We start from the raw sequence: 24,933 nt of genomic DNA, 5'->3' as shown, positions 1-24,933 counted from the left end.
ATGACCAATGCGGATGGCTTTGTTGTACCTAAACCGGAAGCACAATGGAATGAAGAAGATGAGAAAAAGTACAGCTACGATTATAAAGCTAGAAATATGCTCATTGCCGCTTTAGGTGTTGATGAGTACTATAGGGTTTCCCATTGTACTAGTGCTAAAGCTATGTGGGACTCATTGCAAATTACCCATGAGGGAACCAATGATGTCAAACTAGCTAGAATCAACACCCTAACTCAAGAATTTGACCTTTTTCATATGGAAGATGGTGAAACAATTGCCGATATGCAAAAGAGATTTTATCATCTAATCAATCGGTTAAATGCTCTTGGTAGAAATATCCCTAATGATGTTGCTACTAATAAAATATTAAGATGTCTTAACAGGGATTGGCTACCAAAAGTCACAGCGATCAAGGAAGCCAATGACTTAAGAACACTGGACATGATGACATTGTTCGGTAAGCTTCAAGAGCATGAGCAAGAGCTCATGAATATTGAAAAACATGAGAAGAATCAAAAGAAGGAGAAAGACAAGAACATCAAAAGGAAGTCTATTGCGTTAAAGGCTTCAACATATAAGTCATCCACCAATGATGTGTGTGAAAGTGAGTCAAGTGATGATGACAAAGATTCGAATGAAGACATGGGGTTGTTCGTTAGGAGGTACGACCGATACCTTAGAAAAAATGAAGTCCAACATTCGGACAAAAATCTTGTCAACTACAGAAGGCAATCAAAATTTCCGAATCGAGAGGAAGGCAAGACAAACAAGTTAAAAGGATCATGCTTCAATTGCGGAAAGACCGTTCACTATAAGTCGGAGTGTTCCTTATTAAAGAAATACAAAGGAAAAGACAAACGCCATAACAAACCAAGCTAACCTAGAAGAGCATACGTCGCATGGGAGAGCGATAGCGAGCCCTCAAGCGATGACAACTCAAGTGATGAAGAAGAAATTGTCAATCTTTGTCTTACAGCTCACCAAAGGAAGAAAAAGAATGTAAGTCATTCCAAATATGATCATACTGATAAAATGTATTATGCTGATTTGCAAAATGCCTTTAGTACTCTACACAACGAGGCCAAGGAAGCTTTTAAACGCTTGACCTCTAATAAGAAAATTTTCAACCATTTAGAAAAGAAGATTTCTGATTCCAAAAAGGAATTAGAAACCCTTAAGAAATCTATGGTAGAGGCTACTAAAGGCAAAAAGGAAGACGATAAGGGATTTTGGTTTAGATGGGGTGGATGTGAAACATGTCATATTTGGCAAAGAGAGGTTAGAACTCTCCAAGCCAAATTAGACAAGGTTTTACAACCTAAAGTTACCTTTTCTATTGATCAATCACACTTTAGAAGCAATATGAATAATCCTTATAAAAAATACACTTATGTGGTTAAGGATCAAGTTAGCAAAAGCAACCTTCATCCGAACTTAAATTGTCTATATTATTGCAAAAAGGGACATACTATTGCTAAATGTCGATTTAGGAGATTTCTAGTTCCTAAAGGCATTTTTCAATGGTTTCTCAAATGCAACCAAAGTTTCACTCACACACTAGGACCCAATGAAAATTGGGTACCTCCATCCCTTGTTTAAATTTGTAGGTGGAATGTCTTAAGGATACAGAGAGAACATGGGTTCTCGATAGTGGAGGCTCAAGACACATGACGGGTGACTCTTCCTTATTCTTTGACTTTGTGGCTAAGAAGAAAGGGTTTGTGACCTACAGTGACAATAACAAGGGAGCTATACTTGGAAAAGGTAGTGTAGGTAATCCCTCCTCTACCACTATCTCAGACGTCCTTTTAGTTGAAGGCCTTAAGCACAATCTCATTAGCATTAGCCAATTATGTGAGAAAGGATATAAAGTCTCGTTTTCAAAAGACTATTGCATGATTGAACATAATGAAAATAAGAACGATGTGCTTAAGAGCTGGAGGGAAAACAATGTATACATGCTCAACTTGAATGAAGTATCCTCGACAAGCACTAAATGTCTCATCTTCATGAGTGAAGACTCGTGGCTTTATCATAGGCGATTAACGCATGTCAACTTTGACTTGCTTAATAAAGTTGTCTCAAAAGATCTAGTAGTTGGTCTTCCCAAAATCAAAATTTCAAAATATCACCTATGTGATGCGTGCGAAATGGGAAAGCAAACAAGGATCTCGTTTAAATCTAAAAATATTGTTCCCACAACGAGACCCCTTGAACTTCTCCATATGGACCTCTTTGGGCCATCTAGAATTAAAAGTCTAGGTGGAAACTACTATGGTTTTGCCATAGTGGACGACTACTCTAGATTTTGTTGGATTATCTTCTTAGCAAGTAAAAGCGACACTTTTTCTGCTTTTGAAAAATTTGCCAAGATATCTCAAAACAAATTGAACACTAGCATAGTTACCATTCGAAGTGAATACGGAGGTGAATTTGGAAACCACCTCTTTGAGCAATTTTGTGAAATAAACGACATTGATCATAATTTTTCTGCTCCAAGAACTCCACAACAAAATGGAGTTATGAAACGTAAAAACCGAATGTTAGAAGAACTTGGAAGAACTATGATCAATGAAAACAACCTTCCTAAATATTTTTGGGCTGATGCCATAAACACGACCTGCTATGTACTGAATAGGATACTCATTCGTCCTATTCTAAACAAAACCCCTTATGAATTGCTAAAGGGAAGGAAGCCAAATGTTTCACATCTTCAAATCTTTGGATGTAAGTGCTTTGTGTTAAACAATGGTAAAGAAAACCTTGGTAAATTTGACTCAAAAGCTGATGAAGGTATCTTTCTCGGATACTCTCAATCTAGTAAAGCATATAGAGTATACAACAAAAAGTTACTTATTATTGAAGAATCCATGCATATTTCCTTTGATGAGTCTTATCCAAAAAATGTTAGAGAAGGTAGTATTGTTAATGGTGCAGGTGTTCCTTCGGAAGACATAATAAAAGATCAAGAAGAAAATCGTGTTGACACCCATCCGGAAAAAGCTGAGGAGGAGCCGAATCTTAATTCCAAAAAGAAAGAGGAGGATCATTCCATCAATAACAGTGACCTTCCTTTGGAATGGAAATCTTCCGAGGATCATCCCATTGATAATATTCTAGGAGATATCTCAAAGGGAGTTACAACACGGTCTAAGATAAGTAACTTTTGTTATCACTTCGCTTTTGTCTCTCAAAATGAGCCTAAAAACTCCAAAGACGGATTACTCGATGAAAATTGGTTTCTAGCTATGCAATAGGAACTTAATCAATTTAAAATAAATGAGGTGTGGGATCTTGTTCCCCCTCCGCGAGACCATCGAGTAATCGACACTAAATGGGTGTTTAGGAACAAGTTAGACGAAAACGGAGTCATAACTCACAACAAGGCTCGCCTTGTTGCTCAAGGGTATAACCAAGAGGAAGTCATAGACTATGAAGAAACTTATGCTCTGGTTTCCCGTCTCGAGGCTATACGCCTTCTACTTACCTATGCTTGTTCTCAAAATATCAAGTTATTTTAAATGGATGTCAAGAGTGTCTTCCTTAACGGTCACATAAATGAAAAGGTCTATGTATCTCAACCTCCCGGATTTGAAAACCATGACCATCCAAGTTATGTTTATAAGCTCAAGCAGGCTTTGTATGGCCTCAAACAAGCCCCTAGGGCATGGTATGGGCGTCTTAAGAAATTCCTACTAGAGCAAGGATTCTCAAGAGGGAAGGTTGATACTACCCTTTTTATTAGGCGTCAAGGAAAACACTCCATCTTAGTTCAAGTCTATGTAGATGACATTATCTTTGAATCTACTAACATTAATTTGGTCAAGGAGTTCTCTAAGTTGATGCAGGGAGAACTCGAAATGAGCATGATGGGGGAGCTAAATTACTTCCTCGGACTTCAAATCAAGCAACTTGAAGAAGGAACCTTCGTGAGCCAAACGAAGTATTGTAATGAGCTACTTAAACGCTTTGATATGGCAAACTCCAAAGTGATCGACACTCCAATGCCTACCGCTGCTAACATGAATCGGGATGAAAATGGTAAGGTCGTAGATATCAAAAGGTATAGAGGTATGATAGGATCTCTCCTCTATCTTACCGCATCCCGACCAGACATTATGTTTAGTGTATGTATATGTGGTAGGTATCAATCATGTCCCAAAGAATCATATTTAAAAACCGTCAAGTGCATACTTAGATACCTTTGTGATACTTCAAAGTATGGGTTTTGGTTCTCTAAGGGAAGTGATTGCTCTTTGGTTGATTACTCTGATTCCGACTTTACCGGTTGCAAATCGGATAGGAAAATCCCCAGTGGCACTTGTCCTTTTTATTCAAATTCCTTGGTAAGTTGGCACAGCAAAAAGCAAGTTTCAGTTGCTTTGTCAACCTCCAAGGAGGAATACGTTGCTGCGGGTAACTGTTGCGCTCAAGTTTTGTGGCTCAAACAACAATTAGTCGACTTCAATGTTCAACTTGAACGTATTTCTATTTTTTGTGACAACACAAGCGCCATAAATCTAACTAAAAACCCTATACTATATTCGCTCACTAAACACATTGAAATTCGACATCACTTCCGTAGGGATCATGTTGAGAAAGGTGATGTTGTCTTCGAGCATGTTGATATCAAAAATCAACTGTCGCAACGCGAAAAACAACTGACGGAAAAACAAACAGAGCCGCCACCGTGTGTTATTTATCCCAAAGGAGGGAAAGGAAACGCTCGAAGTAAACCTGAAAAAGGGGAAAGGAACGGTCTTACGACCAGAGATTGCGAGGTACGGGAGTCGGTTACGCAAGGGGAAGGTATTAGCACCCCTCACGTCCGTCGTACTCGACGGGATCCACGCTCAAAAGAATAGGAAAAGGTTGCTGATGAACTGCTCAAAGAATGCACACACACTGGAATAATAAAACAGGCGAAAGAAGACGGAGGAAGGGGACTCGGCAGGATGTCGCATCCTGGGCCTACGTAGTTTGTCAGAAACAAACATCAGAGTCGACGTAGTTCGGGGAAATGGGAAACGGGCTCGCTAGGATATCGCATCCTATGCCTACGTATCTCATCTGGAATGAGAATCAGAGCTGTCGTAGTTCGGCTAACGCACGCCGAAACAAAACACAACACAGAGACGCTGAGACGTCAAAAGAAACTCAACCAGGAAACGGAATGCCAATAGCTGGACTTATATCCGACTCCAAACAAAGGCAAACAAGGAAACGGAATGCCAATAGATGGGCTTACATCCAACTCCAAACACACACAACAGGAAACAGAATGTCAATCGATGGGCTTACATCCGACTCCAAACAAACAAACAATCACTAACCAGCGAACACCAAAGGTTCTCCAAATGACAAACTAATAGGGAGTTTGGAACTCGAGCCTAATAGTTGTCACACAAACACCAAGAAGACGCTGAGACGTCAAAAGAAACAAAAGGTTGAACACACAGACTAAAAGGGAGTCGGGAACTCGGACCTAATAGCTGTCAAGCAAAACACACTCAAAAAAAGAAGAAGGGTGCCCGAAGAGATCTCGCTCGATCTCCTGCCTACGTATCTCATTTTGTATGAGAATCAGGGCGACGTAGTTCCCCTTAACAGGGGAAAGGATGAACACACAAACTAATAGGGAGTTTGGAACTCGGACCTAATAGCTGGCACACAAGCAAAAAAGAGACGCTGAGACGTCCAAAGAAGCAAAAAGGTTGCACGCACACAACACAACAAAAAAGAGAAAAGGGCGCCCGGAGAGATCTCGCTCGATCTCCTGCCTACGTATCTCATCTGGTATGAGAATCAGGGCGACGTAGTTCCCCTTAACAGGGGAGAAACTCTCTCCTAACCAGAGACCAAGGGAATAACGAACTAAAAGGGAGACTGACTCGAGCCTAATAGTCGTCATGCAAATTAAAACCCTAGGTTGAGGTCTCTAACAAGAGTTTGACTCACACAGGAAGTGAGTCAACTCAAGTTTATCTCTACGTACGTTCAACTTCCTCGAAAGTTGATCATACGACTCCTACAGAATAGGAGATAATAAGTGGAAAGCAGATAAACATATCAAAAGCAATCATCACACTCTATACACAAACAAGAGGCTCAGACAAATGGTCGGGCTTTAGTCAAGGGGTCATATCAACCTCGACAAACAAGCCAAAACTGTATGGGTGTCCGAAGCTCTTAACCACTGACATTGACCGTCAGGGTGAGCAGATGAAAGGTAATGAGGGTTAGACCTCATAGCTCTTAACCCTGGCCTGGGTGAGCTTGAATCAATGAAAGCGTGAGGGTCCAGAATAAGGGACCCTATTCCACTTGACTGACTCTATACAAGGATCTTAGGTTAGGTTCAAGAGCGTCAGCACGTAGTGCGAGCATAATGAACGACTCAACGACTAACAGGGGACTGACTACTAGTCCCTTCTATCTGTCAATTGCCTCTTCACTTAGGAGGACTTAACAAGTAACATGCCTCGACAAGGAGGTCTTTGGCACAAATATAAACAAACACAGTCATTGCCTCTTAAGGAGGACTTCAGCCAAAAGCCTGCCAAAAAAGCGACAGGGCTTCCAGACTACATGGAGTTAGAAGGCTAAACTACCTCAGTGGTGTACCAACCACACTCCAAAGCAAAGCTAATAGCGACTAATGTACCTGTACAAAAGCTAACCAGTCAGTATTGTATTAAGAGAAACAAACAGACAACAACAGGGCTTTCCAATATGTACACAATGTAAGTCATAAATGCAATCACTCAAGTGAGTCTATCGCACCAATGGACCTACAACACAACAAGAGTTAGTGAACAAAGCAAATTGCATCTCAAGTAATGAGATCACACCAAACATTAGTGTCAAATGCTCAAGCCTGAAACACAAAACACAATTGGTAAGTACAAACCACTAGTATAAAGACTAGGGTCAAAGGCAAAGCAAATAACCAAAACAGAAGTCAATATTTCACATGAAGCACAATCAATCAAATAAGAAAGAGTCCTCAAAAGGACCAAAGCCAAATCAAAAGGCAAAGTCATTAATTAATCAAGATAAATCAAAGGCAAACATTGTGATCAAAATTGGACATCAAACATAGAAAATCCACATTAAAACAGAAATGTATCCAATGATCATGAAATTTTTTATACAGGCCCCTCATGTTAAGAATGAACATCATACCAAAATCAACTCCAGAAGAGATCAAATGGCATATGAATCAAAATGTACAAATGCAACATAAAAATTGTGACACAAATTGTCACACCAAATGTCCATGTATCCAAAACAGTGGTAGAACATGATAAAAATGCCAAACCAATTCTAAAAAATCCATTCACATGTTAGGAACAAGCATGTCAAATTTCACACCAATTGGATAAACCATGAGCATTTTACAAGTAATTGATCACAACATGTCAATATTGCACAATTTCCAATCAAAAATCAACAAATAAAAATCCACAAAGGAAAAATTCATGCAAACAAAATGAAAAAAAACTAGACATCCAAACAAACATGTGAAAAAAAACTAGGATCAATTTGCATTATTTTACAATTTTTAGTGATTTTTTAAACCTGAAGAAATAAAATGACATAATAGGAAAATAATGTGAAAAATGGAAATTCAAATGGAAATCAAATAATATCAGAATGTGCCTAGCCAGGACTTGAACCCACGCGTGCCAGGTAACAAGAGCGCTTCAAAAAATAAAATTCACAACCATGCAAAACCAGGATTCGAACTCAGACCATAGAGGTTCAAATAAGCGCTCAAAATAAATGCTGAAACAAAGCACATTGCCAAGGCAAGGAATCGAACCCGCGCTCTGCAGGTTCAAATGTGCGCTCATGAAAAACAAATTCAGAAAAGCCACGGCCAAGGATCGAACAGAGGCACGCTCGGTCCAAAGCGTGTTCCAAAACGCAGCGTTTTGCTGCAAACCCTAGCTACAGTAGCAGAGACGGTGGACGGTGGTTTCCACCGTCTTCTCCGGTGGATCCACGGCGGAGACAGCAAGAAAAATTTCCAGAAATTGATGAAACACATATGGTTGGAAAGGTCTCAACGAGTAGATCACGAATCTCATGCTCATTCATCCTAAAACTCACTAACACGCACAGATCGAAGCAAAGAAGTTTCATGTGCAAAACTTTAAGTCATCATAACTAACTCATTTCTTAACCAAAATTAAATCTAATCATATCAGAATCATCACCACAACAAGATCTTCCTAATCATGTACATGAATTGGCAAATAATGAAGGTCGAAATACCACTTACTTGGAATGGCAGTGCTTCAAATCACGTGTTCAAGCCTCCACAAGCTCCAGATCTTCTCTCTAACACCTCTTTTGAAGCTTTGAATAGGAATAAGCACTTGAATCCTCTTGAATCTTGTTGAATTTCAACTTTCCATTGACATGTTCATGTGCTTGAATGTCTTCAAAACCAGCTCAATTGCCACGAATAATGGATGATTCCTGCTCCAAATTCCATGAGGATGAAGGATCTATGAAGAAATCTTGTGGTTGTGTGAAGAAAATTTGAAATCCAAGGAGAGAGAGTTTTGGAGGGAAAATGGAATTCTAGATCTAGAATTGTGATTATGAGCAAATTCTGTTAGGATTTAGCTTTTATATCATGTACTAATCACCATGCTAATCACAATTAGGCTTGGTTAATTAAAATTAATGAAATAAGAGGTGTTTTGCAAAAATGGCAAGTGTGAGGTAGCATGCACAATTCCTGCGTGAACAGTGCCATGCAATGGTCCAAATCCACTTAAAATCATCTAATAAACACAATGGAAGTGGTATTTTGATTGTAGCTTGAACCAAATTTGAATTCTTGAATTTCCCTCCAAAATGCACATGATTGAACAAGTTATCACATGAGCAATTTTCAAGCAAGGAAATGGTTGATTTGGAAACTCTTGGTCAAGACAAGCATTTTGCAAAAAGAGTGGCTCAATTTGGGGTTTTGGATCGAAAGTTATGGCATGTTGAACCTCCATGTACACTTTATGATCATTTGAGCATAACTCCTCAACCATTCATCATATGGACATGATCTTGGACTTTTTGAAAAGAGGAGAGAAAGATCTTCAACTTTCATGTTCACCAAAAATCCATTTGAAGCTTCTTTGATGTTGGAAAGTCAAGTTGAATATGGACCAGAAACTTGCCATTTTTGGAAACTTGAAATTACAGGTCACTTTCCATTTTTGGAAACTTTTGCCCTGACTTTAAAATCTTCAAGATATATGTTTGAAATGATGAATGAACTTCTTTTGAACATGAATGAGGTGTCTCAACTCATCTCCCCACCTCATAGCCCTCAGCTCTGGCACAATTGACTTGTTTGGTCCGCAGATGACCTTGCAATGCCCTGATCAGCTTGAGCCTCTACCACTTGAGGAATTTGCTCAGAAATGAACCCCAAGCTCATGTAAGTTCAGTATGATACTCATGTGATCTTCATCTCAATAAAATAACTCATCTCCTTGATAAACTCTGGCTGGAAGAAAGGCAATGATCAGGGTTGACCAAGGGTCAAAACCCTAATCCAGAGGAACCTGAGCATGAACAATGAAGCCCTGGATGATGACATAACCATGATGATGGTAATATATCCTTGCAAAAAAGATAATGCTCAAAACCTTTGAAAGATCAGGAAACCCTAATTGAAGTACAAACCCCTCAGATGGTAGATCATCAATCCATGGAAACCCTCAGGCTTGAACCATGTAACTTCTCCATCTTCTGAAAAAGACTTTGGAGGATGATCTTCTTATTTTCATATGATATGCAAAATGCAATGCCTAATGCCCTAGAATAAAATGCAATGCAATGTATCAAACTAGTCCCAATAAGAGGAGGGCAAATTTTGAGGTGTTACAGCTGCCCCTTTTCAATCCACTGTGAACCTGTCGATATGAACAGCCTCGGCTTTCAGATGATCAGAGTGAAAAGTGGTTGAATACCAAGAACAGACGAACAATTTGCGCTCCGCTGGGGATTATTATTATTTTTTGCTTTTCTTGAACCCCAAAATTTTCTGATTTTTTCCTTTTTTTTTTCTTTCTTTTTTTTCTTTTCGCGCGGATGAACCCTGATCGCCGCATTTGAACCCTGACAACTTCATGTCACTCTTGCTGCCAAACAATGAACCTCGTTCTCCATTTTCCGATGCTAATTCCGTTGGCAATGCCGGAAATAACACCAACCACCACTCTGATGGCGACATATCAGAGGGTACACAACCAGACATTTACCGATGACTGGGAAGGAACTCGACGTTTACCGACATCGAACAATGATGTTTACCGACACCAAAGAAAGGATACACGACCAGACATTTACCGATGACTAGGAAGAAACTCGACGTTTACCGATATCGAACAATGATGTTTACCGACACCAAAGAAAGGATACACGACCAGACATTTACCGATGACTGGGAAGAAACTCGACGTTTACCGACATCGAACAATGATGTTTACTGACACCAAAGAAAGGATACACGACCAGACATTTACCGATGACTGGGAAGAAAGGATACACGACCAGACATTGACCGATGACTGGGAAGAAACTCGACGTTTACCGACATCGAACAATGATGTTTACCGACACCAAAGAAAGGACACACGGGGACCAACACGACACTTACCGGTATCGCAAGGAAGACATCTACATATGTCAAAACAAGGCAGACGTTTGCCGGGGACTAACTGGGGAATACTGTTGATCCAAAATCACGATGCCGAACTCCTCAGAGTAACTTCTTCACCATCCGGCGAAACCAACTCTCAAACGGTAACCACGGCTTGAGTCGCGCTGATCCAACGTCACGATACTAAACCCCTCGGAGTAACATCTTCACCATCCGGTGAAACCAATTCTCAAACGGTAACCATGGCTTGAGTCGCGCTGATCGCGTAACGTCATGATGCTAAACTCCTCGGAGTAACATCTTCACCATCCGGCGAAACCAATTCTCAAACGGTAACCACGGCTTGAGTCTAGTTTATACTTGCAATGCTGATGCTGATCTTCCAACCAACTAAACCAATTCTCAAACGGTAACCACGGCTTGAGACTAGCTTATGCTTGCAATGCTGATGCATGATTTTTTTTCAGCGTAATGCTCCATAACCATGGAAATGCTACGCAATTTATTATGCAATATGCTATGCTTCTCTAAATGATGAATGCATAAAAAGTATCCCCCTCAGGGGACTCTACTGAGGAGCTCGAGGAACTCGACATCACTCCAGTCTCCACCCTGTTGGGGAATAGCATTGCCGCTGGGGAAAGAATAACCCTTCACTGGGGATAACCTCCACTGAACCCGATCCGCTTGGGGACTTCGCTGGGGAACGAAAACACTAACGCGTACCTCCGCTGGGGAAACAACAACCTTCAGACTTGCTGGGGAGACAACACTCTCAACCCTGCTGGGGAGATAACAATCTCAAACCTGCTAGGGGAAACAACAACCTTCAGACTTGCTGCTGAGGAAACGCCGATCTCGAACCCGCTGGGGAGATAACAATCTCCACCCTGCTAGGGGAAACAACACACTTCAGGCCTGGCTGCTGAGGGAACACCGATCTCGGACCTGCTGGGGAGATAACAATCCCGACCCTGCTAGGGAAAAATACGGAATATCTGGCACGGAACACCGGTCGACTCGTCGAACACCGGCATTCACCATCTAACCATAATGTCAACTTTCCACTTCATACTTTGAAGAGTCTTCTTGATTAACCCTCCAGGATCGTCGCAATCCTTTCGCCATCTTTTCACCATTCTTCAATCCCTTGTCCCTGATTGGACTTCACGGGGATCTTTTGTCAAAAGTTTCATATCACAACCTGCAAGTGAGTGAAAATATCTAACAGCACCTGCAAAAAAGATCGTTAGATAAAAACGTGCCCCAGGCGTGCCAAAATTTCAACACCTGGGTCACTCAACCTTCCGAATAAGATTTCAGGCTTTCAATCTTATGAACATGCATTGGAAGGGACCCCTATGTCTCAAAATGCAAAGATTCTTTATCAAAAATAACTGGATGTTTTTGCAATCAAAGCGGTAATGAAAACAAAAACAAAATTATTTGACTGAATATGCATTTTATTGATTGAAAAAGGTGGCTCGTAACTGAGCAATACACAGGAAGCAATTCCTGAAAAGAGGTAATTGCGCACAAAAGGAAAAATCTATCCTAATGGCAATGTCAACCCGTGATCTCATCGAGTTCCAACCCGGTTACACCCCATATGTCCTCAAGACTCTCCACACTTTCTGCCTTCTGAACAAGACGCTTCCGACCGATCCCTGTCGGGGATTATCCATGTCATATCCAAAGCACAAACGATCATGCTAGACGCAGTTGTTCGTTTCAATCCCTTTTTTGCCTGGACCGCCCTTTCGGGTTTTCAGTCCACCGGGATACCCTTTTTTGCCCAAGCCGCCCTTGTGGGGTTTTCGACTTGCCGGGTGTACAGTTTTTTCTTTTTATCCCTAATTTTTGCCCGAACTTTTTCATTTTTTCTGGTTCGCCGGGATGCCCATTTTTGCCTGGACTATTTTATTCTTTTCGTCAAACGGGTCTCTTATACGAAGTATTTTTTAACTGCGTCCACATTCACAGGGGATGGAAAATCCTCGCCATCCATGGTCGTCAACAACAAGGCTCCGCCAGAGAAAACCTTCTTGACCACGAATGGACCTTCATCATTGGGTGTCCATTTGCCCCTACGATCGTTCTGAGGAGGAAGGATCCTTTTCAATACCATATCTCCCAAATGATACACACGAGGTTGCACCTTTCGATCAAAAGCACGCTTCATCCGCTGCTGGTACAACTGCCCGTGACAAATGGCCGCCAGCCTCTTTTTCTCAATCAGGCTCAACTCTTCATACCGAGTCCCTACCCATTCCGCCTCTTTCAATTTCACGTCCATAAGGACTCTCAACGAAGGAATCTGAACCTCAACTGGTACCACGGCTTCCATCCCATACACAAACGAGAAAGGTGTTGCCCTAGTAGGTGTACGCACTAAGGTTCGATACCCAGGATACAAGCTTCGTACTTAGCCACATTTTTGGTGCATTCAACTGTTAGCCGGGAAGCAAAAGGAATGTGGGATCCCTTCGGCGTAACCAAAACAGCACCAACTCCACTGCCATTCACGCTAACGGCCCCATCAAACATCAGAATCCATTCGGATTCAGGGTCGGGCCCCTCCTCCGGGATCGGTTCCTCATAATCTTTCGATTTGAGAAACATGATGTCCTCATCAGGGAACTCAAACTTCCCCGGTTGATAATCCTCAATGGGTTGCTGGGCGAGGTAATCAGACAATACACTCCCCTTGATTGCTTTCTGAGAGGTATACTGTATATCATACTCAGTCAAAATCATTTGCCATCTCGCAACCCGTCCGGTCAATGCTGGCTTCTAAAAAATATACGTGATCGGATCCATCTTGGAAATCAACAAAGTGGTATGAACCAGCATGTACTGTCTCAGTCGGCGAGCAACCCATACCAAAGCGCAACAAGTTTTCTCGAGCAGTGAATATCTTGTTTCACAGTCGGTAAACTTTTTGCTAAGGTAGTAAATTGCATGCCCTTTTCGACCAAACTCGTCATGCTGCCCCAGTACACACCCCATAGACCCCTCGAGGACTGTCAAGTACAGAGTTAACGGTCGTCACTCCACAGGAGGCATCAGAATCGGAGGCTCCTGCAAATATTCTTTTATTTTTTCAAATGCCGCTTGGCAATCATTATTCCACCTGACCGTTTGATCTTTTCTCAGCAACTTAAATATGGGTTCACACGTGGCTGTTAGATGAGATATGAACCGTGAAATGTAGTTCAATCTACCTAAGAAACCACGAACCTCCTTTTCTGTTCTCGGTTCAGGCATTTCTCGTATTGCTTTTACTTTAGCAGGATCAACCTCGATTCCTCTTTCGCTTACAATAAACCCCAGCAACTTACCGGACCGCACTCCGAAAGTGCACTTATTCGGATTCAACCTCAGTCTGAATTGTCTCAACCGGTCAAACACCTTGGCCAGATCTACCAGATGCCCCTCTTCTGTTTGGGACTTTGCTATCATGTCATCAACATAGCATTCAATTTCATGATGAATCATATCATGAAACAAAGTCACCATAGCCCTCTGGTACGTAGCACCGGCGTTCTTGAGACCGAATGGCATCACCTTATAGAAAAAAGTGCCCCATGGTGTGATGAACGTTGTTTTCTCCATATCATCTGGCGCCATTTTAATTTGATTATATCCAGAAAAGCCATCCATGAAGGAAAACACCGAGAACTGAGCTGTATTATCTACCAACACATCGATGTGAGGTAACGGGAAATCATCCTTCGGGCTAGCTCTATTCAGATCCCGGTAGTCCACACACATCCTTACCTTTCTATCCTTCTTCGGCACCAACACAATGTTCGCGACCCAAGGCGGATAATTAGTGACAGCTAGGAAACCATCATCCAACTGCTTCTGCACTTCCTCTTTAATTTTCATGGCCATCTCAGGTCGAGTTCTGCGCAACTTCTGCTTCACTGGAGGACAATCTGCTCTCAATGGTAACTTGTGCACAACGATATCGGTATCCAACCCTGGCATATCTTGATAAGACCAGGCGAAGATATCAACATACTCTTTCAACAAGGCTACCATTCTGCTCTTGACATTTACCTCCAAAGCGGCCCCGATTTTCACTTCCTTTCTGACCTCCTCGGTGCCCAGGTTAACAACCTCAACTTGTTCCTCGTGCGGTTGAATCATCTTCTCCTCTTGTTTCAACAACCTAGCTAATTCTTCCGGAAGTTCACAATCTTCTTCGCCTTCTTCTTCGGCATGATAGATCGGATTGTCGAAGTCATATGAGGGTGTAACAGGATTGTTATCAATGAGATCCGGAGAATGATCGCATCTACATGAATGTTGATTCATGCATTGCTTTTGAGTCGGAACGAAGCAAATTAAAAGGAAGAAAAATGAAAATAAACATTGCCATTTTTATTGTTTTAAACTGCAAAAACAAATGAAAAACAGGGAACACCGCTTTTAATGAAAAACATCCTTTTATTGATGATGCAAACATTGCAAAATGAAACACATGAGGTGACCCTTACAATGAACCATTATGTTTCGGGCAAAACGTATGGTTTTCATGCAGACAGAATTGAATAACAGAAATATTACTCTTCACGTAGAGTGACAGTGATGATCTTTTCGGCCTTCCAGTTCTGGATCTCCATCCCTGGTACACACGGTTTTATCCACGAGTCGAGCTCGCAGTCACTGTCGATCTCCTCACCCACCGCACAGATGCGATCTGGATCCAGCATTCTAGCACTAGTGAATGTGAATGGCGGACGACGTCCTCTATTCTGCCCAGACAAGCCTCGGCCCGACTGATAACCAATCCCAAACCTATCCTCTTTCACCGCCTGTTTTCCTTTTGCCTTGGCTAAAGCCTCGGCCTTATCCACCTTTTCGGTGATCGCTTTCTGCCCCAAGGCGAACCCTTGCATGACGTTGATCAACTCACTCATCTTCTCTTTCAGCTCGAGAATGTCAGCGTTGGGTAGATCCATCAGTTTGGATTTATTGCGTCTGGTAGGGTATCTGTGCGGACGAGCTATGTGCAAAGGAATGATTCTACGTGCGCGAGCAACGATTCCTGAGTCAATCAAACACGTTAGAAACTGACACCTGCAAAACAGAAGACAGGTTATTATGACTCACACATGAATGCAATGTCTATCCGTATGAGGAATATTCTGTCCTTTGACTCTGGCTTCATCGAGACGGATAATAATTTGACAATAACATTCTGACATCAGGATGTCTCTTAACCAGAATCTCAATCGAGAATGTACCCTGAGTATGGATAGACATGAGTTAGATGCGGATGAATGCGAAATGGGAATGATGCTGATGCATGAATGCAAGTCACAGTGCCATCCTCCAAGTCATCTGATCATCAACTGTACTGGATTACGGTCTCGGAACTGATCACAACCATCTGAGGTACGGAGTAACCATAAATCCAACTTGAGAGTTCCGAAATAAACGGAACCTGAGGATACATCACCATCATCACAGAAATCCTCTGAACAGATAACCACAAGATCCTCTGAACAAGTATCCTCCAATCCAACCCGGGGATCCGAAATAAACGGAACCCGCTGATAAATACCGCAGACAGCACTCCGGCATGCCGGAAATAAATATCCATAAATCCGACTTATAAATAGGACCCTGATCAAGAACTGAACCATTAGTCACCATCACAGAGTCACCACCAGAACATGCATCTGCAGGAATCAAACCCTCCCCTCACAGGTGAATTCTAATAAGGTCATCCTAAGGCGGATAATAGTCTCGACAATCGGACAAGATACTCAACGGGTTTGCCCTTTCGGGTGTGCTGTTGCAGCTCTCATAAGATCATCTAAACCAAAGATTCGAGAAAGATCGGTCACCGAAGTCAACAGCTCAGAAGAGGCAACCCAACCAAAGTGGAATACTCCACCCGGAAGGGCTTTCTCCAAAGAACCTCGTCCGACTTGTGGTATGTCACGTCGCAATAACATGCTGATCCAACATGTGATGAAACGTGAGACCACGCTAATCCTAGGTGTATACTCGGGCCTGGGTTTTAGCCCCACTCAGAACACCCACCCTAAATCAAAGGAACCAAACCTGTCCAGAATCCAGCACAGTGATAATATGATGCATGCAAACATATATGCAAATATATACAATCACAGTATAATAATCATGAATGCAATAACAACAACCAAAACTACCCTAAAGAGCGCTAGGATTGACTCGCTTAGGGAAGATGGACCAGCAAGAGGTCAACTTCAGTCCCCAGCAGAGTCGTCAGCTGTCGCAACGCGAAAAACAACCGGCGGAAAAAACAAACAGAGCCGCCACCGTGCGTTATTTATCCCAAAGGAGGGAAAGTAAACGCTCGAAGTAAACTTGAAAAAGGGGAAAGGAACGGTCTTACGACCAGAGATTACAAGGTACAGGAGTCGGTTACGCAAGGGGAAGGTATTAGCACCCCTCACGTCCGCCGTATTCGACGGGATCCACGCTCAAAAGAATAGGAAAAGGTTGTTGATGAACTGCTCAAAGAATGCACACACATTGGAATAATAAAACAGGCGAAAGAAGACGGAGGAAGGGGACTCGGCAGGATGTCGCATCCTGGGCCTACGTAGTTTGTCAGAAACAAACATCAGAGTCGACGTAGTTCGGGGAAATGGGAAACGGGCTCTCTAGGATATCGCATCCTATGCCTATGTATCTCATCTGGAATGAGAATCAGAGCTGTCGTAGTTCGGCTAACGCACGCCGAAACAAAACACAACACAGAGACGTTGAGACGTCAAAAGAAACTCAACCAGGAAACGGAATGCCAATAGCTGGACTTATATCCGACTCCAAACAAAGGCAAACAAGGAAACAGAATGCCAATAGATGGGCTTACATCCAACTCCAAACACACACAACAGGAAACAGAATGCCAATCGATGGGCTTACATCCGACTCCAAACAAATAAACAATCGCTAACCAGCGAACACCAAAGGTTCTCCAAATGACAAACTAATAGGGAGTCTGGAACTCGAGCCTAATAGTTGTCACAAAAACACCAAGAAGACGCTGAGACGTCAAAAGAAACAAAAGGTTGAACACACAGACTAAAAGGGAGTCGGGAACTCGGACCTAATAGCTTTCAAGAAAAACACACTCAAAAAAAGAAGAAGGGTGCCCGGAGAGATCTCGCTCGATCTCCTGCCTACGTATCTCATCTGGTATGAGAATTAGGGCGACGTAGTTCCCCTTAACAGGGGAAAGGATGAACACACAAACTAATAGGGAGTTTGGAACTCGGACCTAATAGCTGGCACACAAGCAAAAAAGAGACGCTGAGACGTCCAAAGAAGCAAAAAGGTTGCACGCACACAACACAACAAAAAAGAGAAAAGGGCGCCCGGAGAGATCTCGCTCGATCTCCTGCCTACGTATCTCATCTGGTATGAGAATCAGGGCGACGTAGTTCCCCTTAACAGGGGAGAAACTCTCTCCTAACCAGAGACCAAGGGAATAACGAACTAAAAGGGAGACTGACTCGAGCCTAATAGTCGTCATGCAAATTAAAACCCTAGGTTGAGGTCTCTAACAAGAGTTTGACTCACACAGGAAGTGAGTCAACTCAAGTTTATCTCTACGTACGTTCAACTTCCTCGAAAGTTGATCATACGACTCCTACAGAATAGGAGATAATAAGTGGAAAGCAGATAAACATATCAAAAGCAATCATCACACTCTATACACAAACAAGAGGCTCAGACAAATGGTCGGGCTTTAGTCAAGGGGTCATATCAACCTCGACAAACAAGCCAAAACTGTATGGGTGTCCGAAGCTCTTAACCACTGACATTGACCGTCAGGGTGAGCAGATGAAAGGTAATGAGGGTTAGACCTCATAGCTCTTAACCCTGGCCGGGTGAGCTTGAATCAATGAAAGTGTGGGGGTCCAGAATGAGGGACCCTATTCCACTTGACTGACTCTATACAAGGATCTTGGGTTAGGTTCAAAAGCGTCAGCACGTAGTGCGAGCATAATGAACGACTCAACGGCTAACAGGGGACTGGCTACTAGTCCCTTCTATCTATCAATTGCCTCTTCACTTAGGAGGACTTAACAAGTAACATGCCTCGACAAGGAGGTCTTTGGCACAAATATAAACAAACACAGTCATTGCCTCTTAAGGAGGACTTCAGCCAAACGCCTGCCAAAAAAGCGACAGGGCTTCCAGACTACATGGAGTTAGAAGGCTAAACTACCTCAGTGGTGTACCAACCACACTCCAAAGCAAAGCAAATCAAAGCAAAGCTAATAGCGACTAATGTACCTGTACAAAAGCTAACCAGTCAGTATTGTATTCAGAGAAACAAACAGACAACAACAAGGCTTTCCAATATGTACACAATGCAAGTCATAAATGCAATCACTCAAGTGAGTCCATCGCACCAATGGACCTACAACACAACAAGTGTTAGTGAACAAAGCAAATTGCATCTCAAGTAATGAGATCACACCAAACATTAGTGTCAAATGCTCAAGCCTGAAAAACAAAACACAATTGGTAAATACAAACCACTAGTACAAAGACTAGGGTCAAAGGCAAAGCAAATAACCAAAACAGAAGTCAATATTCCACATGAAGCACAATCAATCAAATAAGAAAGAGTCCTCAAAAGGACCAAAGCCAAATCAAAAGGCAAAGCCATCAATTAATCAAGATAAATCAAAGGAAAACAATGTGATCAAAATTGGACATCAAACATAGAAAATCCATATTAAAACAGAAATGTATCCAATGATCATGAAAATTTTTATACAAGCTCCTCATGTTAAGAATGAACATCATACAAAAAATCAACTCCAGAAGAGATCAAATGGCATATGAATGAAAATGTACAAATGCAACATACAAATTGTGACACAAATTGTCACACCAAATGTCCATGTATCCAAAACAGTGGTAGAACATGATAAAAATGCCAAACCAATTCTCAAAAATCCAGTCACATGTTAGGAACAAGCATGTCAAATTTCACACCAATTGGATAAACCATGAGCATTTTCAAGTAATTGATCACAACATGTCAATATTGCACAATGTCCAATCAAAAATCAACAAATAAAAATCCAGAAAGGAAAAATTCATGCAAACAATATGAAAAAAAACTAGACATCCAAACAAGCATGTGAAAAAAAACTAGGATCAATTTGCATTATTTTACAATTTTTAGTGATTTTTTAAACATGAAGAAATAAAATGACATAATAGGAAAATAATGTTAAAAATGGAAATTCAAATGGAAATCAAATAATATCAGAATGTGCCTAGCCAGGACTTGAACCCACGCGTGCCAGGTAACAAGAGCGCTTCAAAAAATAAAATTCACAAGCATGCAAAACCAGGATTCGAACTCAGGCCATGGAGGTTCAAATAAGCGCTCAAAATAAATGCTGAAACAAAGCACATTGCCAAGGCAAGGAATCGAACCCGCGCTCTGCAGGTTCAAATGTGCGCTCATGAAAAACAAATTCCGAAAAGCCACGGCCAAGGATCGAACAGAGGCACGCTCGGTCCAAAGCGCGTTCCAAAACGCAGCATTTTGCTGCAAACCCTAGCTACAGTAGTAGAGGCGGTGGACGATGGTTTCCACCGTCTTCTCCTGTGGATCCACGGCGGAGACAGCAAGAAAAATTTCCAGAAATTGATGAAACGCATATGGTTGGAAAGGTCTCAACGAGTAGATCACGAATCTCATGCTCATTCATCCTAAAACTCACTAACACGCACGGATCGAAGCAAAGAAGTTTCATGTGCAAAACTTTAAGTCATCATAACTAACTCATTTCTTAACCAAAATTAAATCTAATCATATCAGAATCATCACCACAACAAGATCTTCCTAATCATGTACATGAATTGGCAAATAATGAAGGTCGAAATACCACTTACTTGGAATGGCAGTGCTTCAAATCACGTGTTCAAGCCTCCACAAGCTCCAGATCTTCTCTCTAACACCTCTTTTGAAGCTTTGAATAGGAATAAGCACTTGAATCCTCTTGAATCTTGTTGAATTTCAACTTTCCATTGACATGTTCATGTGCTTGAATGTCTTCAAAACCAGCTCAATTGCCACGAATAATGGATGATTCCTGCTCCAAATTCCATGAGGATGAAGGATCTATGAAGAAATCTTGTGGTTGTGTGAAGAAAATTTGAAATCCAAGGAGAGAGAGTTTTGGAGGGAAAATGGAATTCTAGATCTAGAATTGTGATTATGAGCAAATTCTGTTAGGATTTAGCTTTTATATCATGTACTAATCACCATGCTAATCACAATTAGGCTTGGTTAATTAAAATTAATGAAATAAGAGGTGTTTTGCAAAAATGGCAAGTGTGAGGTAGCATGCACAATTCCTGCATGAACAGTGCCATGCAATGGTCCAAATCCACTTAAAATCATCTAATAAACACAATGGAAGTGGTATTTTGATTGTAGCTTGAACCAAATTTGAATTCTTGAATTTCCCTCCAAAATGCACATGATTGAACAAGTTATCACATGAGCAATTTTCAAGCAAGGAAATGGTTGATTTGGAAACTCTTGGTCAAGACAAGCATTTTGCAAAAAGAGTGGCTCAATTTGGGGTTTTGGATCGAAAGTTATGGCATGTTGAACCTCCATGTACACTTTATGATCATTTGAGCATAACTCCTCAACCATTCATCATATGGATATGATCTTGGACTTTTTGAAAAGAGGAGAGAAAGATATTCAACTTTCATGTTCACCAAAAATCCATTTGAAGCTTATTTTATGTTGGAAAGTCAAGTTGAATATGGACCAGAAACTTGCCATTTTTGGAAACTTGAAATTACAGGTCACTTTCCATTTTTGGAAACTTTTGCCCTGACTTTAAAATCTTCAAGATATATGTTTGAAATGATGAATTAACTTCTTTTGAACATGAATGAGGTGTCTCAACTCATCTCCTCACCTCATAGCCCTCAGCTCTGGCACAATTGACTTGTTTGGTCCTCAGATGACCTTGCAATGCCCTGATCAGCTTGAGCCTCTACCACTTGAGGAATTTGATCAGAAATGAACCCCTAGCTCATGTAAGCTCAATATGATACTCATGTGATCTTCATCTCAATAAAATAACTCATCTCCTTGATAAACTCTGGCTGGAAGAAAGGCAATGATCAGGGTTGACCAAAGGTCAAAACCCTAATCCAGAGGAACCTGAGCATGAACAATGAAGCCCTGGATGATGACATAACCATGACGATGGTAATATATCCTTACAAACAAGATAATGCTCAAAACCTTTGAAAGATCAGGAAACCCTAATTGAAGTACAAACCCCTCAGATGGTTGATCATCAATCCATGGAAACCCTCAGGCTTGAACCATGTAACTTCTCCATCTTCTGAAAAAGACTTTGGAGGATGATCTTCTTATCTTCATATGATATGCAAAATGCAATGCCTAATGCCCTAGAATAAAATGCAATGCAATGTATCAAACTAGTCCTAATAAGAGGAGGGCAAATTTTGAGGTGTTACATCAACTTGCCGATATTTTTATAAAACCACTTGCGACATAGCCTTTCTTCCACATCCGTAGGGAACTTGGTGTTCTTGATATCTCGGGTCGCGTTTAAATGTATATATATCATGCATGTCCATTCCGTGATACATAGCATAGAAACATTCATCCTTTAACATATTCAAAATATAGGTTCAGTGTGTTCAAGCATATAGGAGCATATCTTATATGTGAATCATGCACTTAATCATAGTAAACATCCTAGGTTCATAGGAGATCGGCTTAAATTGGTCATAATATGTTGCAAAACTCATTTTTGGATCTTTGCACTAAAAGAGTCAGGAAGAGGAACTGCTCTCTATTATCCCTCATTCATTCAAAGCATACTTCATAGAGAAAATGTTTCAGTTCCAGAAATTCCTTACAAATCAATAACTGTACATCAACAATTTTGTCAGAAGATTTTGAGTTTAATGGGTTACACTTGGGATCGCTCTGCGTGTGGAAGATATTGAGGATGGTGATGATGATGATGATGATGAAGATGAAGAATTTGAAGAAGAGAAAGAAAATAACGAAGTCCACTCTCAACCAATGGAGCATGACCATCAAGTCACTGACCATGGTGATTGGCTTGGTCCTATTCCCGGACAACATCTGTCCAATAATCAAGGATGGGGTGAATGGCAACACATAGGATGGACCAACAATCGTTCATCCTATATGCCCACACCCTCTTCTCCATCCGAAAACTCTGAAGTAATGGAAATGTTAAGAACCATGCAAATCCAGCAGCAAAACTTCGCTACACTTCAAGACGAGAGGTTCGCAGCCTTGCAGGAACAAAGTCAGAGTCAAGGTGACAATTTTGCATCCTTTGCCTCCATCCAAGAGGAACGTTATGTGGAACTAAGGAGCCAAATCTAAATTCACAGTGACAATTTCAACTCCTTTTCCTCTGCCATCCTACAAAGGATTGAAGGCTTAAATCGCGTTCTCGCAGGCTCCGTAAACACGCTGAACACGAACGTCATTGAATTAACCAGCCTCTATGAAGAAGAAAGACTTGTGCATCCACATTCCGGTTATAGAGGCATACATGAACCATTCCGTGGACAACGACCTTAGATGACTGTTCAAACTCAACTCATATCAATTTTCCTTATGTGTGCATGTTATTCTAGATACTTATTTGTCTTAATGTATTCGTTGAACACCTATTGTAATGTTATTTCTATATTGGTTCTTTCACCGTGTGTTAATTATGCATATACTTCTTTCATTAACTACATGATTTGTGCATTGTTGTTAATGACCATGTGTTGCAAAGTCGCTGACTAAGTGATTCTGAATATTTTTTTACTTCATGTTGACCGTTTCCTTGCCTCTTTTTGATGTTGTCAAAGGGGGAGAAAGCAATGGAAACAAACATTAGAAGATGGATATTATAGCAGGAACAAACATTAGCAGATGGATAATATAGTAGGATGTTCAAAGGAATGCATAAAATCAGGGGGAGGATATCTATCAAAGTACGTGTTTATGCCACGGTTTGCCATCATCAAAAAGAGGGAGTATGTGAGGGCAAATATGCCTAGTCTTTATTTTAATGATGTCAAACCTCTCTAGTCGCCCACATTGTGTCTTTGAATAATATCATCATAGCATAGAAAGCATTCATCCTTTAACATGTTCAAAATATAGGTTCCGTGTGTTCAAGCATATAGGAGAATATCATATATGTGAATCATGCACTTAATCATAGTAAACATACTAGGTTCATAGGAGATCGGCTTAAATTGGTCATAATATGTTGCAAAAATCATTTTTAGAAGTTTAACCTTTGTCAGTTGACTCATGACTCGGAGCAAAACCTTTGGGTCCGAACAGGTCGAGTCATAGGTCGACTCATTCCTGAAAAACCTGAATGAGTTAACTCATCCACTCTTTAGGTCGACTCATTTCCCAATCATATTGCCATGGGTCTGAACAGGTCAACTCGTAGGTCGACTCAACCCTATAATAAACTCTATTTGAGTCGACTCATCCCCTGTTTGAGTCGACTCGTCGCATGTTTTACTTAATTTTCTGCTGTGTAACTTTGTGAAAATTTTCTGTTATGTTAGTTATTTGTCCATACATCATATAAATATTCAAATGTATCTTATTCAATATTCCAACAAGAAAAGTGAAAGATATACGCCAAAGTGATCATCATCTTCATTCTTCATTGCATTTCTCAATAATCACACATAATAATCATTGTTGAGCATTGTGCATTGCAGCTGTGATAACATCCAAATAAGATTGGATTATCTTAGTTTGGGTTGAGACTTTGTGTGGGTTTTTATTGAATAAAACCCATGAGGTTTTGTCCTCCAATAATTGGGGGGTTTTGCACTAACGTTTGCTTCGCAGATTCAGCCGAGTGAAAAGTTTGAAGAACGGAAGGTTCGGTCAAACAAGTAGTGGTAAATGGAGGGTTGTGAAAAAGCTTAGGGTTCAAGCAACTTGCGTTCGAAATCAGCCGAGCTGAAGTTTTGGAGAACAAGGCGTTCTTCCAATAAGGTAGCGGTAAACAGATGTTTGTTCGAAGTGCTTGAAGTACTTGGTTCAACTCGAAAGAATAAAATAGGATCTGCAACAACTCTAGGGGTTGATCACCAGTGATAATTTGTTCTCTTGTATTGACTTTGCAATTTGTTAATAAAAACATCTCAAT

The 24,933-nt window shown here is 41.1% G+C and overlaps 1 protein-coding gene across 1 annotated transcript; it reads left to right on the top strand.

The window, feature by feature from the left end:
- On the top strand, window positions 1–23,138 carry LOC127130047 (uncharacterized). The gene is made up of 4 exons (XM_051059125.1): window positions 1–125; window positions 384–662; window positions 1,065–1,249; window positions 22,720–23,138. Exons 1-4 carry the CDS (start codon window positions 1–3, stop codon window positions 23,136–23,138), a joined length of 1,008 nt encoding a protein of 335 aa, XP_050915082.1.
- Window positions 23,139–24,933: the final 1,795 nt, after the last annotated feature.

This window comes from Lathyrus oleraceus, chromosome 3 (genome assembly GCF_024323335.1).
Source record: "Lathyrus oleraceus cultivar Zhongwan6 chromosome 3, CAAS_Psat_ZW6_1.0, whole genome shotgun sequence".
Classification (NCBI taxonomy): domain Eukaryota; kingdom Viridiplantae; phylum Streptophyta; class Magnoliopsida; order Fabales; family Fabaceae; genus Lathyrus; species Lathyrus oleraceus.
The sequence above is the reverse complement of the archived record's forward strand: the minus strand, read 5'-3'. Positions and strand labels throughout refer to the sequence as shown.

Bases quoted from the DNA above. Each gene is read 5' to 3' on its own strand.
- LOC127130047 (XM_051059125.1), top strand. From the start codon at position 1: ATGACCAATGCGGATGGCTTTGTTGTACCTAAACCGGAAGCACAATGG. The intron at 663-1,064 runs GTACGACCGATA...AAATGCCTTTAG, and splicing joins ATGGGGTTGTTCGTTAGGAG to TACTCTACACAACGAGGCCA. The intron at 1,250-22,719 runs GTGAAACATGTC...TGCGTGTGGAAG, and splicing joins TTGGTTTAGATGGGGTGGAT to ATATTGAGGATGGTGATGAT.